Raw genomic sequence first — 14956 nt, 5'->3', positions numbered from 1 at the left:
ACATATTTAAACTAAGTTATCAATTACAAGCATGAAATACCTATTGGAACTGAACCACTGCCTTTGGATTTACCAAACCATGTATTCTTATAATTTGATAAATAATTCACTGAGAGAAGTCATTTAATATACTTCACAAAGAAAGCATTAAAAGGATTAGTCTGGGTTGCAGTTTGGCTGCTTCCTTTGCCAAAGTCCACTGTGAGCAGCATAACTTTTTTCTAATGTAAATGAAGCCTTACAGGTTAAGACTTACTGGTAAGAACTGTGTCAGGCACTTGTATTCAAAACACAGCAAGTCTTAGAAGTTACTCTGGATCTGCAAGATGTTAAGGCTAGAATTGCTTTACTGACTCTAAGGAGAGAAGAAAAAATCACTACTAAGTTGATTTTTTTTCCCATAGTCTTAAATATTGACATGATTAACAATATACAAAACATCAAGGAGAGTATTTTTATTCAGCATGCCATATTTATAGAGAGGTGATACAGCTATGCCACTACTTCAGAGAAAAAGGCTGGACAAAGAAGAATGAAAAGCTACATGGCCTGGTAGCATCATGCTCTTAAATACCAGCTGGAAATACTCTCATTTTCATTAGCGCACTCTGCTATATTTCTAAATTACCAGCTAATAACTAACTACCATTTTTCTAGAGTGCTCTAAATCCCTGGGTTCATGAGTTCTCTCTGGTTTGCCCTTGTGAAAAAAAATACATTATTAAAATATTCTGAGTTTTCTGTTTGAGAAGTCCCTACACAATAAATTCTACTGGACAGTTTCCCAGGTCGGCATCAATGAACAGGTATCTTGGGACTCAGAGGAAGGCAGAGCTAACAGATAAGTATTTAAATATGCCAGAATTGACAGAGTCCATCTGATTATAAGATGATTATAAGCTTGTAAAAATGATTACAAGCTGGGTAAAATCTTGGGATATTTATTAATCATTAAGGCCATCATGTAGATGAATTGGACAGGAGTCTGATAGTGCTATTTTTAAGGGCCTCCACAGTTTACTGCTTTTAAATGAATAATATGAATAGTAAGTTTGAAATAGATATTTTATCAAATAAAATGCACCAGGTCCACATGCAGTGTAGTGTGAATACAAAGATATTCTTTCAACACAAACCAGCATTTTATGTCCTTGAGATTAAGCACTGAATACCAAGGTAGATAGAAATGGCAGAGAACATGAAAAAGTTATGATATGCTTAGTTTAGAAAACACTGCTGCATGTGTGATAACACAAGGCAAACAACTATCAGAGCAAAATTCTGCACATACACCTTACACTGACTTTATTATACAGAAATATCCAAGTGATCTGACAAACCTCTTGAACTCATTCTAGTGAGTAAAACCAGCTTCCGCTCACACTAAAATACGTCTCAGTGTAGAGTAAGACACCACAGAACAATACCTATCATTTTGTACCGTTTCACTTCAGGAATGTCAGATACCTTTTTTAATACATTCTTGATGGCCTGTAAGTTCAGCAGTAGTGAAGGAAATTCCGTCCTTGAACAGAAGTAACAGACACTCTCAGAGAGCGCAAAATTCTGTTAGGAACCCAGAAAAAGAGAAGGGAATTGCCCGTGCCACTGCCTGCTATTATAGTTCTATGGTCTTAGCTGGGAAATGCTCAATTCCACCCTAAAAGTGAAACACTGCCCTTTAGCACTTAGGTGCTTTTTCTTTATGAATATACCAAAGATGTAATTAAGTTATTTTCCAGACTTCGTCATCCCTCACTGAACAAGATAAATTTCTTAAGCCCCCTGCTTTACGATAGAAGTAACCAAAAAAATTAAGAGCAGCAAGTTTCTGCAGCTGTTCCTGCAAACTCATTTGTCTCAAACAGAATCTGTACAGACACTTTCAATATAAAGTCTCCCTAGTGAGTTATAAAATGACATTACAAAAACCATTTTGCTTCACGTATTTAGAACGTCATTTGCCTTCCTCAGAACTGCATCACACAGCAGATTATTGTCGTCATTTTGTGTTGCAGAATGGCTTTCTCTTTTGCTGTTTTTCCCTGTGAATGAATTAGTTTAACTAATTTAAAATAACTAATATTTAGTTTAACTAATTTAACTAGTTTAACTGTGAAGCTTATGCCATAAAACCATCTCCATTGCTCAAGACCTCCCAGTCATCCATATTTTACTGTAATCCTTCTTTGCAATGATAAGGCTTTCCCACTTTCTGTCACAAGCAAGCATCATTAGCACACTGCAACTTTCTGAGACAAGACTACTGAAATCTTTAACAAGGTCTTATCTTATCAAAGGCAGATACTTATTTAGTCTGACATACACTACCTCTCGTAAATTTGTTCACATTTATTCCGTTTTTCCATCTGCCTCCTTGCCTCTGATTATTCTTTTAAAAGTTTTTTCTACAGCCTTACATCCATAGAAAAAAGAGTAGTAATTTTCAGCTGCCAGAACCACCTTTCTCAACTTTCCGAAAAATGGCTACAGCATTTGCTCTTCTGCAGTTAAATATCATCTTTATTTTGACAGTGTTCTATTTGTTCTGAAATCCTTCCTACAAGGCTTTCTAAAATGCAACTTATCCCAACCATCTTTTTATAGACTTGAGCACAAGGAACTTCTGGGTTTTGCCTTCATTTCCTATAAGACTTTCCACCTTTATACATCTATTTCACTTGACCCTCTTAATCCTGATTCCATGTTCAGCATCACCAGCTGTGCTAAAAAATGAAGGCTAAATAAACTTGGGGTGATAGCTCTAACAATAACCTTCTGCTTACTGCATAATACCACATTTCCTTTCTTCTTTTATTTTTATTAGATAAATAGCTTTTTACTACTTGGATTATTTTCCTTTACAAGGTCAAACTCAGCTTGACTTCTGGCAGCCTCTTACTCTCACTTTAAAAGTTTGGAGCTCTATGACAGCTTTCATTTCTGAGCAATCACTTTTGCCATTCCCTGTATGTTCTTGGCTAGCTTCTGATACTCTCTTGGCTGACTTTTCTTCTATTCAGCTTTGCAGTTCTTTGGTTCATACATTCTGCCTTTTCTTGGGATGCAAATCCTACACAGTTTCTCTAATTGTGAATCAGAGAAGCTCCAAGAAGCCTTTTGTTAGCTCCCTTAGCTCTTTGCTTCAGCTAATTTCAAACTATTTTCCTACAGTTTCTCAATCTGCATTTTTGAAATTCAAAACACTTAACTGCAAAACCCTTCAATTTAAGCTGTGTAAACCTCCAATGCCAATCATTCAATCCAAGCTCAGTTTCTACAAATTTCCATAATGCCTATGAAAGTGAGTTTAAAGCAATGTTACTTCTGCCCAATTCAATAACTGTGTGGCAAGCATTGCATCCTGGAATAGCTGTGCTCTAGCCTCTTAGTGACTTTTTAGACAACCTGCACAGCAGTTAACATCTCCACAGAGTACTAAGAAAGACAAGCAACTTATTCCACCTACTGTATTCCAATAATTATATTTAACGCAACAAAACTCTTCTGCAAACTTCTGAAAACTTTGTGCGACAGACTCATCCAGTGAAAGCATACAATTCCAACCATGTAGAACAGATTCATCTTTTAACTTCCAAAATAGCAACTTGTTCTAGAATGCTTTATTCCTTCACTTTTATTCTTCATCTCACGACATCCCTCAGAGTGCTTAATATCTACAAGGAAATACTCATTTCTTCTCCTTTTCCATAATAAAAATATATAAAAGGTTCTATCATGGTCCTTCATAACAGATGTAATCAGAATAAAAAATAAGGTCACAGAAATGTTTTATACATCCTACCACTAGAAAAAAGAACCTGTTTCAGAACTTTTACAAATAATCAAATTTAGTATGACATTTAATCTTTGCAGTAAAATGTATTTTATTACTATTTAGTCTGTAGAATTTCTTGTACTTCATAATACCTGTAAAATGTATTAGGGCAGTTTATGTAGTAAAATATACATATTTTAAGCTACACAAACAGTTTCTAGCTCAGTATCGCAAACTACTTTACAAGTTTAAAGGAGCTGTCAAAGACTATCCTGTTGCCCACTTTACAGAGTTCAAACACTAGCATAAAGTTTCAGTGACTTACTCAGTGCTCAGTGTTACAGGAGGAATCAGTGACTGAGCCTAAGCTATTTAATTCCTAGTTTCATGCTTTAGCAAAAAATTACCTTCTGCTCCCAATGTTTAAACAAAGCATAGACCTGGTGGCCAGAGCAGAGAACCATATCTAAGAAAAGGACAACGTCATTTCAGTGTTTTCAGAAGGAAACTACACATTCTTATTTTTCTGTACCTACACTGGGACTCCTTTATTCAGAGGACCATAGACTTGCTGAGGTTGAAAGGCTCCTATGAAGATCATCTAAGTCAGACTCCATATTCACTTAACTAAAATACAAATAGAAGCGTTGGCAGGATTGCAGTCTTGGACTGCAATATACTTGTGAACAAGTGACCTTCACTTATGACTTCTATGATTCTAAATACTTCATCAACATGTTAATAATAATGGGCAAATATTATATTAAACATAGAATCAAGCAAACTCTTTCTTTTTCAACACTAGAGTTTGCAAATGTTTCCAACATACTTTATTTCGATGTTTGCTAGACAAAGAATAACAATATTTTACAGAGCAAAGATTTCCAAAGTAATTACAACATCAGATTGCTTCAAATTCTTTCCTCACCACCATTTACATGCTTGAATACATTTTAGTGAGTCAAATGAGGATTAACTAAAAGAAAGACTTGCTGCTTTAGCTGGTTTTTAAATAAGATACATCAACACATACTTGACAAGAAACTTCAAAACAACTTTTAAATATAAATGTCATATGTATTTTATACTAAACTACAATTACAGCACTTCTTGTGGAACCTCTTCAAATGTTCACTGTTAAAAAAAAAAAAAAAAAAAAAAAAGCACAAATGTGGATTCCTGACCAAGGCACAATTTGAACAAAATAATCTGGAAAATGGCAATTCTGCAGGCTATATAATTCAGTCATGTTGCATGACAACAGAGAGGAAGAACATACGAAGTAAAGATACTACTGATCATATAAGCCTCTTCTATAGCATGGAAAAGCCACTGCTATATCCCTCTCTTTCCCTTTCTTACCTTTCCTATGTACCCAAAAATGCAGAGCGGTCTCAGTTAGGCAAACATCATCACCTCTTTCCCCTAAGGAAGCTATAGAGAACTTTGAAGACTGAAGCAGCAGCTTCAGGCTAAAATCCCTAGCTATGCAACAAATTCTGTACTGAGAGCCACAGGGTCTGATCACATACTACCCTCTCCTCTCCAGCACCCTCAGTCATGTAGGGCACAGCAAAGTACAAGGTTGCAAAAGAAAGGTCAGTAGCAGATACTGATTTCTGCAAACAGCTTTAAATGGCCTAATGTGTGTCTATGGCAAAAAAAAGGCAGTCACTGAAGATGCAACTATCAGCTATTAAGGTATCAGACATTTTGGACTTGGGCAAGCAGGAGAGCTGGACATTAATCCTCCATCGTAACTGCAGCCAGGATGGAGGGAGCATGGCACAAAACGGACTGTAATTTGAACAATTAATACATTTCCATTTGCTACAGAGTGGAAAGTCTTAAGCTAATGAATTGGGTATTGCTGGCAAAACTTTTACAATGAGCCTGCAATGTCTGGGCAGCAGCATACAACTGAATTCCCAGCAAATCCCACAAAAGTCAACAGAAGGCCAACAAATCACAGAGATTCGGCTCCTCTTGATAGAAAAGTATCCCTGACAAAACCATTTGACTGAATTTTTCTTCTCATTACACTCAGGTAACTTTTTCCCTTCTTTGCTTTAAACAGCTTCAATTATACAGCTGAGCATATACAGAATACCTCGACCCAAGAACGGACCACTGCTGATGAAAGCTGCTGAAAATTACTGCTATATAAATACTTAGACTGTAAACATGCACATACCACGTTTAGCCGCCTACATACTCATGTTTGCACTTTTTTATTCTGTTTTTTTCTTCTCAGAGCTGACTTGAGCCCCAAAATACATGTACAACTACTTACGCAAGTGATGTGACATTCCAAATACCTAGAAACTCCCCAAGCCTACAATGGCCCTTGGGCAGCCACCTCTCCTCAAGAGATTATTTTTCAACAGAGACCAGATAAGCAAACAAATCCTATAATCCTAAAGCTGAATAAATGGCCCATGGAGCATGGGATCTGTGATAGCAAAGTTACAGCTTGTACAAGAGCAGAATTTCCTGTAACCATCCACTTGCGTGCTTCTCCTTACAGCAGGTTTCTAAAGTAACTGTGGTTTCCTGATCAGATGATAAGCAGAGCTAAATCTGTATCAGTTTGATGAATGAGATTTTATTTATTAATTCATCTTTCTAATTAGACTTCACTACTTCCCAAAGTCCATAGAGTTTCCCCTAAAGGAACAGGGAGGTTTCCCTTCAGTAGTAACAAAATCTTCTTGCTGTTCAGTCTCAGCTCTCTTCTTATTATATTTACTACATGTCTATCTGAAAAATCCCTTGAAAAAGTATTTTAACCATAACTAATTCAGAGACATTTAACTAAATCTGTTGAGATCGTCAGGTAACAACTTTAAGGCAATAACTACCCACTCATTTCACTGATTACAAATTCAAAAATCCAGTTTGTTAATTAATGTGGAAGAGGAGCAGAGAGATGACATTGTGAAAGCTCAGCACGAAACATTTGGAGTGTTCAACTGTTTGGATTCGACTTTTAACACTGCTATCTAACAGCTGATAAGTAAAAATTGCTTCATTTTAAGAGGATCAGTTTTCAACCGTTCAGAAAATATTCCTACATTGCTCTGTATTTTTCTCTCTCTCAAATAAGCTATGCATGAGGTGAGGTTTTAGAAAAGCATTAATGACACAAGTTATGCCCACTAACACATAAAATTACCTAAATCAGAAAAATTTTTCAACAGTTGTTACGTATTCAGTTAGCAAGCCCATGTAACAGGTGAGCCAAGTAAACGATTTGATAAGCTCATACGCTAAAACCGTGAGAGGGAACAGAACACAAGTCCCTCACGGCCTGCAAACCATCACTGATACATATTGCCGGGCAGAAACTGCTTGGCAAAATTAGTTATTAGCTCCCAGTGGTGTGCTGAATTAGCAAGGCTGTAAAAGAGGCAATGCGTGAGCCCAGGGAATCCCAAGTTTCTAAGGATCCCTGGGGGGATTCTCCAGCTCCCCCAGTCTCTTGGGTCTCTGCCCACAGTGAGGCGGCCGGGCAGCGACCTGATGCTGCTGGCAGCTTGCCTGGGCTTACGCTGCTTCGCACTGCCGAGGGAATTGCAGGGAAGGCCGCTAAACGAGCAGCTGTGAATTTTCCACAACTTTTGCTGCAGGTCTTCCTCTCAGCACAAGTCCTCCACATGGTCCCACTTCTGTTTTTCCCCACATGACAGCCACACTGCATGCATTTGATGCAGACAAGATAACAAGCAATTACGTTGGCATCTCCCAAATTACCTTTTCTTCTACATTGTTCTCTAAATTCAGCTTTTACTCCATTTTCTTCTGTCTACAATAGATAGTGAAGCTGCTAAAATAATTCAAGCAGTATTTATTTTGCTTTCAGTTAGCCTGTTAAGAATACTTTATTCCAAAAACTGTGAGAAATGTACACTTTTACTCGTTTTACATGACTCTTGGGTGCTTTTTCCTGACAGAATATAATTATAACTGCATAACATTTAACATGAACTGAATACATCAAGAAAATTTTAAGACGGAAAAGTTTTATAATTAAATAGTAATTGAGAAAGAATGTACTTAAAGCACCTGACACGACTCTTTCTTTTGAGCAAAAGAAGTTTGCCCACAGACCATGGCAACATGCTGAAGTAATAATGTCACTATTTTATCTTTCAAAACAGAAACAAAAAGTGTTAAAAAACCTCTACCATTTTCAGAATAAAATTAGTATAATTACTTTTGGAATTCCTACATGCTGGAACCATAATAAATACTATTAAAGAAACTTTTGCCCATAATTGGTAGACTTTTCAGAAAACACAAGAGTCATCTTGTCTGTTAGTATAGCATGTGGGAGGGAGGGGGGAGAAAAGTCTTCTATAATCCTTTGTAATAAAAGTTTTCTCTACTTCATTTTCCCCAAAAACTTCAATAAGTCTGGTTAGTTTAATTAAGAGAATAATCTAGAAGGAGCAGAAAAACTGTTAAGATTTTTCGTCAACAACACAGCTCTGAATAAAATATTAACAAAAAAATCCATTATCTTGGCTCTGAATATTTTGCTTCTGTGTAAAAATGGTCTTTTAACAGCATGAGGAACAGAAGGCAACTTCCCCCCAATAACAGATGTGAAAAACTGGTTGCTTCATTCAGATTAAGATTTCTTGATATAAGTACATTCTACTCTAACTTAAACCACAGATGATGTAAGCACAAATTTTATAAGTGACATATTACTTCAAATTTGATGGTCAAACTTCTTTCTCTTAATTTATGAATTTTGATTAATAAACTCACAAAATGAAAATAAAGTCAATTTCATTTCAGATTCTTGATTTCAAAATATTTAGATTTCAAGTACTCTACCACATTTGTCACTTTCAAGAGTCATTTCTGGAAAAATGACTATGCTTTTGCAATGTCCATTTGAGACCATGTGTATTAAACACAGTTCCAAAGTAAATTACTTTTAGACTTAACTCTGAGACTCAGTCATGAAATGCTGGTATAACAAAACATTGCACTAGTTATTCTGCCCCATGCTGAAAATACTTGAGAAGGTCCATATTCTTAGCTCTTATTTCAAGGTACTTAAACCAAAAAACGCCTGCAAGAACCACACCATTCATTAAGTCTTTTACTTTTCTGCAGCCTCTTGAACTGGCATATACAAAACATATATAAAGATATGAACAAAGTTTAATAGTGACGATACTACCAGAAAAGATTATACTGATTCAGATACAGAATACTAATGGCCTACTAGGGGACACTATCACTCTTCAACAGCACATTGTATTTCATGACATGGTGTTTCAATATAGTAATTTTAAAGAACATAGTAAGAGAGGCCATGAAATCTAAAGAAGTTATAATTTCAAATGAAAAAATAACAAGCATCAAGGCCACCAGCTACCCACTTCCATATTTCACATGTGATTAGAATTCATAGCCATATAAATCAAAGCATGCATGTTAAAATCCCAAAACTTTGCAAACCTAGCTGTCATTCTCAATTTCTGCTAGCTTCCCCAGATATAAGGTATGCTAGGAAATGACCCAAGTTCATCAGAGCTCATCTCCCCTGTATCGTTTGAGATTATGCTCACTGACTGACTGTAACAGAAACATGCATCTGAAGATGCTCTGCAGTCTTTTCAAAGCCAACTGTCAAAATCTGCTTCAAACAAAATTACATTTAAAAAATGAACCAAAGAGCAGAAAAAGAATGTTGGTAACTTTACCTTAATAGGAGCACGGCTAAACTGAATTTTCCTGTTTGCTGGGATTTCATCTTCATCTGGCAATCCATTAATTTCAGAGTATTCCATATCAGGTTCATAACAGTTATTTTCATCACTGTCATCCTGATCATCCTGTTCTGTACCTGTCTCTCCCCAGTCAGAATTATACCTCGATCGTACCCTATAAACATTGTAGTCGGAGTGCATGTACACATGGGAACTCTGAAAATTGTTCACATCTTCGTTTACTTCCTTTTCACTTGTCTCATCATAATGGGACTCAGTAGCATCTGAAACAGCATCTGCTGCAAAATCACCACCTGACACTAAATTTCTTGATATTTCTGCAGCTTCAGGTCTATCAAAGACACCCTCTGCATTTTCTGACCGTTCATTTTGATGCAACAGAACGTCTGTGTCTGCTTTTGACTTATTCCTAGCACAACTGTCCACAGACCTTTCACTGTCAGAGATGCTGACCAAATCCTGTGGACTCACCACACAATTCTCAGCAGAATCAGCACTGACCTCTGTATTCTTTATTTCTTCAGTTGTTTTTGAACCTGACAAAGTGCCTGTAGATGTTTTCTGTCTCAGTGAGGAAGATGTGCTGTTTTGCTGGGAGTTCTCAACAGATACTAAGCTTGTACTTTGTTTGGCTGGTGGAGACCACGTGCTGGCCTCTTTCAAAGGACTGAAGCCCTCCAGGTTTGCAACAGGGGAGGAGATATTTGCAACAGCAGAAGACAGGTTTAGTGGATAGTGACCAGTTACAGAGTATTCTTCATTGTTCTCTGACTTTTCTAAAACAATTACGTTGTGTGAGTCAGTGTTTTCAAAAACTGCACTGAGCTGACTCACAGTTGGAGAGACAGTCTCTGTCCTTGGGCTAAGACTGTCCAATGAATCAGTGCTGCCTCTGTGAGATTTAGAGCTGCACCACTCATCCGGAAGCTCATTGGAAACTACTTTCTCTTTCTTTGGGGAGTAGCGATTGGAATGTCCCATTTCATGAGCATTTCGCTCAAACATCTTCCGAGTTTCAGTAAACTTAGAATAAGAAGGACCATCATGGATAGTATCAAACCTACTAATCCTTTCTGAAACAGAAGATTCCAATTTTACAATTGAACCATCTGTTTTTTCTACAAATTCTTTGGGCCTAATTCGCCTTTGAGGTGATGGAGGGCCACCCTTTCCCCTTGTTTTAGGTGTAACTCCAGCACTTTCAGTGGGCTCCATGCCCATCTGCATAAATAAGTTCTTAATCCTATTAACATTTGAGCCATACTTCCTCCCCCTGCTCTGGGAGGCCTCTCCTTCCTCTTTCGTTTTTTGGTCTCCATCTGATTTCGGTTTGTCAAAGGTGCTTTTCAGTGCCTGGAACTCAGTCCTGTAAGCATTCCTGTGAGGAGAGGCACTTCGGAGGGTTGATCTTTCTCCTGAAGACTCTGTTTTCATCATGTTTACTTCAGGAGCGCAAAACCAGCTTACATAATTACGGAGGTACCACTCTCAGCAATCTGTTACAACCGAGATCCTGGCTGAGAAGTATTTCTTAGGCGGCACTGCTCTTCAGCAGGGCCATGCGCGACAGAAGATCTAGAGCCAAGTATCTAGACATACGCAGTCAATTGTGACAAAGCAGCAAGACCAAGGGCTTTTGGAAGCAAATGCAGATTTAACCTGCAATAGAAAGTAAGGTTTTTATGAATCATGCCATGCATTTGTACTTCCTTCAATCTAAACGATGTTTTCCATTTGTATAGTTACTTGAAATAACATTTACAAAAAAGGAAAGGAAAAGTGTTTGTTTACACCAAACACTACTCAAACATATGAAAATTTGTAATTTTTTTCAAATGGATTTTTGAATTATGATCAAACTTATAACACTACATAGCAAAAGCATGGATTACTATGTCTAATTCTGAATTCTGTTCACAAAGACGTAGCATGTCACCAACATGCATAGGAAGAATAAGGTGACAAGAGAAACACCACTATTTTTATTGCATCAAACTCTTCCATAGCAGTAATAGAAAATAAGGATCAAAAAAGTCCCAGCAAACCTCTGAGTGTCTTGCATCTGACCATAAAATAATTCATGCAAACATGATGGTTCTTCTTCCCTGAGGCATTGCAAGACAGCCCTTGTCCTCTCAGAGAAACATAATGGTAGAAACACCATCAAAGATAACACGCTTAGACTGCTCCAGAAACACTGCTCAGGAACGAAGCAGCGCTCGAGCGAATCGGAAAAAACGCGCCCGAAGTTCACGTTCTCAGTTTAAATACCAAAGAAAGTGAAATCCTGGGAGGGGAAGTTGTCCCTTGCCACGAGCAGCGCTGTCAGCACCGTGCGGAGCGCGGAGGCGCCCCGGCAGCCGCAGGCTGATGGACTCCGGGGGCTCCGCGACGGCGCAGCGGCTCACGGCGAGCGAAGCTCCCCCCGCCTCGCCCCGCGCCCGCTCGGTGCCGCGGGCGAGCGCGGAGCACGAGGGCTGCGGCCGCGCGGGGCGCGCACACTCGCTCACCCCCTGCCCGCACGGCGAGGCCCCGTCGCGCCGGGCGATGCGGCAGGACGGCGGCGCCGCGCCGCGGGGCACAGCGGGGGGCGCCGCCCCCAACGGCCGCGCGGTCCCGCCTACCCGCGCGAGCGACCCCCGCGCCCCCGCCGCCGCCCCGCGCCGGGAACTCGGGCGCGCAGCGCTGCGCCGCGCCGCGAAGGCGCAGCCGGGCGGCAGCACCTTGCGCCGGGCTCGGCCGGGCCCGGATGCGCCCGGCGGGCGCCCGGGAACAAAAGCCCCCCGCGGCGGGGCGGCGCGGCTCCCCCGCGGCCTCGCGCTGCCTTACCGAGCGCCGCCGCCCGCCTCAGCGCGGCCGCCGCGCGCTCCGCGCCTCGCTGGAGAACGGCCGCTGCCGCCGCCCGCCTGACAGGAGGCAGCAACCGCCGCGGCGCCTCAACGCCATTGCAGGCGGCGGCGGCGGCTGGGGCGCTGACACGGCTCCTCGCGCGCACACCCGCGGCACGGCGCGGCGCGGCGCGGGGGAGGAGAGCCGCCGCGCCCCGCCGCAGCCCCGCTCCCGCCCGCCGCCCGCCCCCTCCGGCGCGGCGCGGCGCGGCCGCTGGCAGGTGCCTCACCTCCTCGGCGAGCCGCAGTGCTCCGCTCTGCTCTGCTCCGCTCCGCCGGGGGCGGGCGGGCGGCGCGGCCGGCCGCGCTCCCGCCGCAGCCCGGCCCGAGGCGGGCGTCACGGAGCGGCGGAGGCCGGGCCCGGCCGCCGCGGCCCGGCGAGCCCGCTCCGCCCCGCCTGCGCGCGGGGGAAGCGGCGCGGCAGCGCGCTCGGCCGCCTGCTGCCCCTCGGCGCGGCGCGGCGCGGCGGGGGGCGGCCCGGCCGCAGCGGGGCTCGCGGGCTCCCTCCGCAGCTCTTGAAACACAAGACACTTGGCGCAGGCTGCCGAGCGGAGGCATGCGCTGGTAACGGAGCGCTCAGCAGCTCTCCCAAACGCGACTTGCTCTGGCGATTGCTGACAGGGATGCAGGAGGCTGCTGCGTCCTCAGCAGCTTCCCCTCGCTGCTCGTAAGCTGGGTGGATTTGCCACAAAAAAGGTCCTGGCTTTAGACTGTGAATAAGAAAACTCAACTGCAGAACGTGAAATCTCGAAGTAATTTGTAAAATGGGCAAGCCAGGAAGCTAATGACTGCTAATCACACAGCAGCTTCGAAGCAAAGTTCATCAAACTAATTGCATGAACGTCCGAGAAACGGCCTGGGGATGTACATTGCAAATGCTGAAAAACAGTGATTCTGTACTCAGAATCAAAATACAACTGAATGAAAATAAAGATATAAGGTATACAGCTTTACAAAATTCATTAGTTTTAACGAGACTGAAGCACGTGCACCATGCACCATTCTAAGTATTTGCAGATGTCAGTCTTCATTTGCCTCAGTAGAGTTCTAATTTCTAGCACATTAATATCAACTGGAACAGGCTGAAAAAGAATATTTCAATAAGAATATATGGTAAAGGGCGAGAACAGAAACAAGGACATTTAAACAGTGTTTTTTTTTCCACTGCTAGTAATCAGCTTTACCTGGCTTCCACTCAGGCTGTTGCCAGGTGAGTCTCGCAGCCCAGGCTGAGATCAGGAGGGGTTCTGCACACCCTGAAGGCTGCTCAGCATTGCCATGCCAAAGTACCCCAGCACCGCAGGGAGAAAGGGAGATCAAAAGAGGTAAGTAATGACTGAGGATATGTTATATATGTTCTGCTTAAATGTCTTGTAAGGAGATAGTATAGAAGTTAAAGAAAAGCCTACCTGCCTCTAACATAGAAGCTAACACAGCTATTTTCAATAATTTAATGTTCTCTCAATACCATCTCATGTTTACAACAGCTGAGATTTGTAGCAATTACTGTCAAGGTTAGCTGCTCACAGTTAGCTGGGACCTTTTTTAGGGGGTCAGACTTTGGCCACTGACATCTAAGATACTAAACCTCCTAGTCGCTTACAAAAACTCTTCATTTTACATGTTTATTTCCACAGTGCCTGTGTTAAACCAATGGTATTTTACAGTCTCTAGAATAATAAAATGTGTCTTGTTTTGATTAGTATGTCATTTTCCAAGAGAAACTCTCATGCATGAACAGGGCATGCAACTAACTATAAAATATAATCAGCAAGAATTGTGGGTCCTTTTACATTTTCAGTATTTCTGTGACAATCCATTTGACTAGAAGGTATTTTTAGGCTCTGTTAAAGCATGATTGACATTTCTGTTAATTCCTGAGCAACATTAAAATGCTGCACAGCATACTTTGGGGAAGATAAGAGACCAAGTTTCTCCTTATAATGCTAGTATAAACTCAGTAACTTCACTGAAGTTATGGAATTAGTCTGCTCCCAAACCAGTGCAAGTTTCAGATCTGTTCAGCTGAACTGTTGCATATGGCAGAGCATGGCTGTCATTTTACTGCACCACACTAACAATTCCATTCAAACAATTCAGAATTTGCACATATGACAGGAGAGACCTAAGTTGTTTCACCTGACAGCATCACTTTAAATTTTACCCAGTTTCTTTTTAAACTAGTTTTGATGCAGTACTCCAATGCTGAAAATAATTAATTTTCCATTCATTCATTTATGTGTGCATTATATTTACTTACAAACATTACTATCTGGATGTCACTGATGGGTTGTTTTGAGTGACATTTGTGCTTCAAAGATACTAATTTACTGAAATAGCAATATATTTGCTCAGCAGAGTGGTAATGCAAGTTTCCCTGCATGGCCTAGGAAAAAGAAGAAAGTCAACCCATCATCTTTTGCTGTCAGCTTCTTTCCAGTCTTGGAAGGCAGTATCTGTATATACACATGGAAATGGAAACTATTTACCTATTCTGATCTTTGGCTAAGGAAGTGTCTATCTGTTACCCCACCAAACCA

The 14956-nt window shown here is 41.1% G+C and overlaps 1 protein-coding gene across 3 annotated transcripts in view; it reads right to left on the bottom strand.

Moving 5' to 3' along the window:
- The window catches only part of PPP1R9A (protein phosphatase 1 regulatory subunit 9A), a 151589-nt gene extending 138869 nt beyond the window's left edge, over positions 1-12720 (bottom strand). For all 3 annotated transcript variants that reach the window (XM_062569142.1, XM_062569143.1, XM_062569144.1), the window contains exons 1-2: positions 12647-12720; positions 9502-11187 (exon numbers count right to left, since the gene is read on the bottom strand). In XM_062569142.1, the coding sequence (XP_062425126.1) occupies positions 9502-10965 (1464 nt within the window). In that variant the 5' untranslated portion in view covers positions 10966-11187; positions 12647-12720. The remainder of the gene's footprint in view (positions 1-9501; positions 11188-12646) is intronic.
- Positions 12721-14956: the final 2236 nt, after the last annotated feature.

This window comes from Rhea pennata, chromosome 2 (genome assembly GCF_028389875.1).
Source record: "Rhea pennata isolate bPtePen1 chromosome 2, bPtePen1.pri, whole genome shotgun sequence".
In the NCBI taxonomy this organism is placed as follows: domain Eukaryota; kingdom Metazoa; phylum Chordata; class Aves; order Rheiformes; family Rheidae; genus Rhea; species Rhea pennata.
This window is presented reverse-complemented; position numbering and strand designations above follow the sequence as displayed.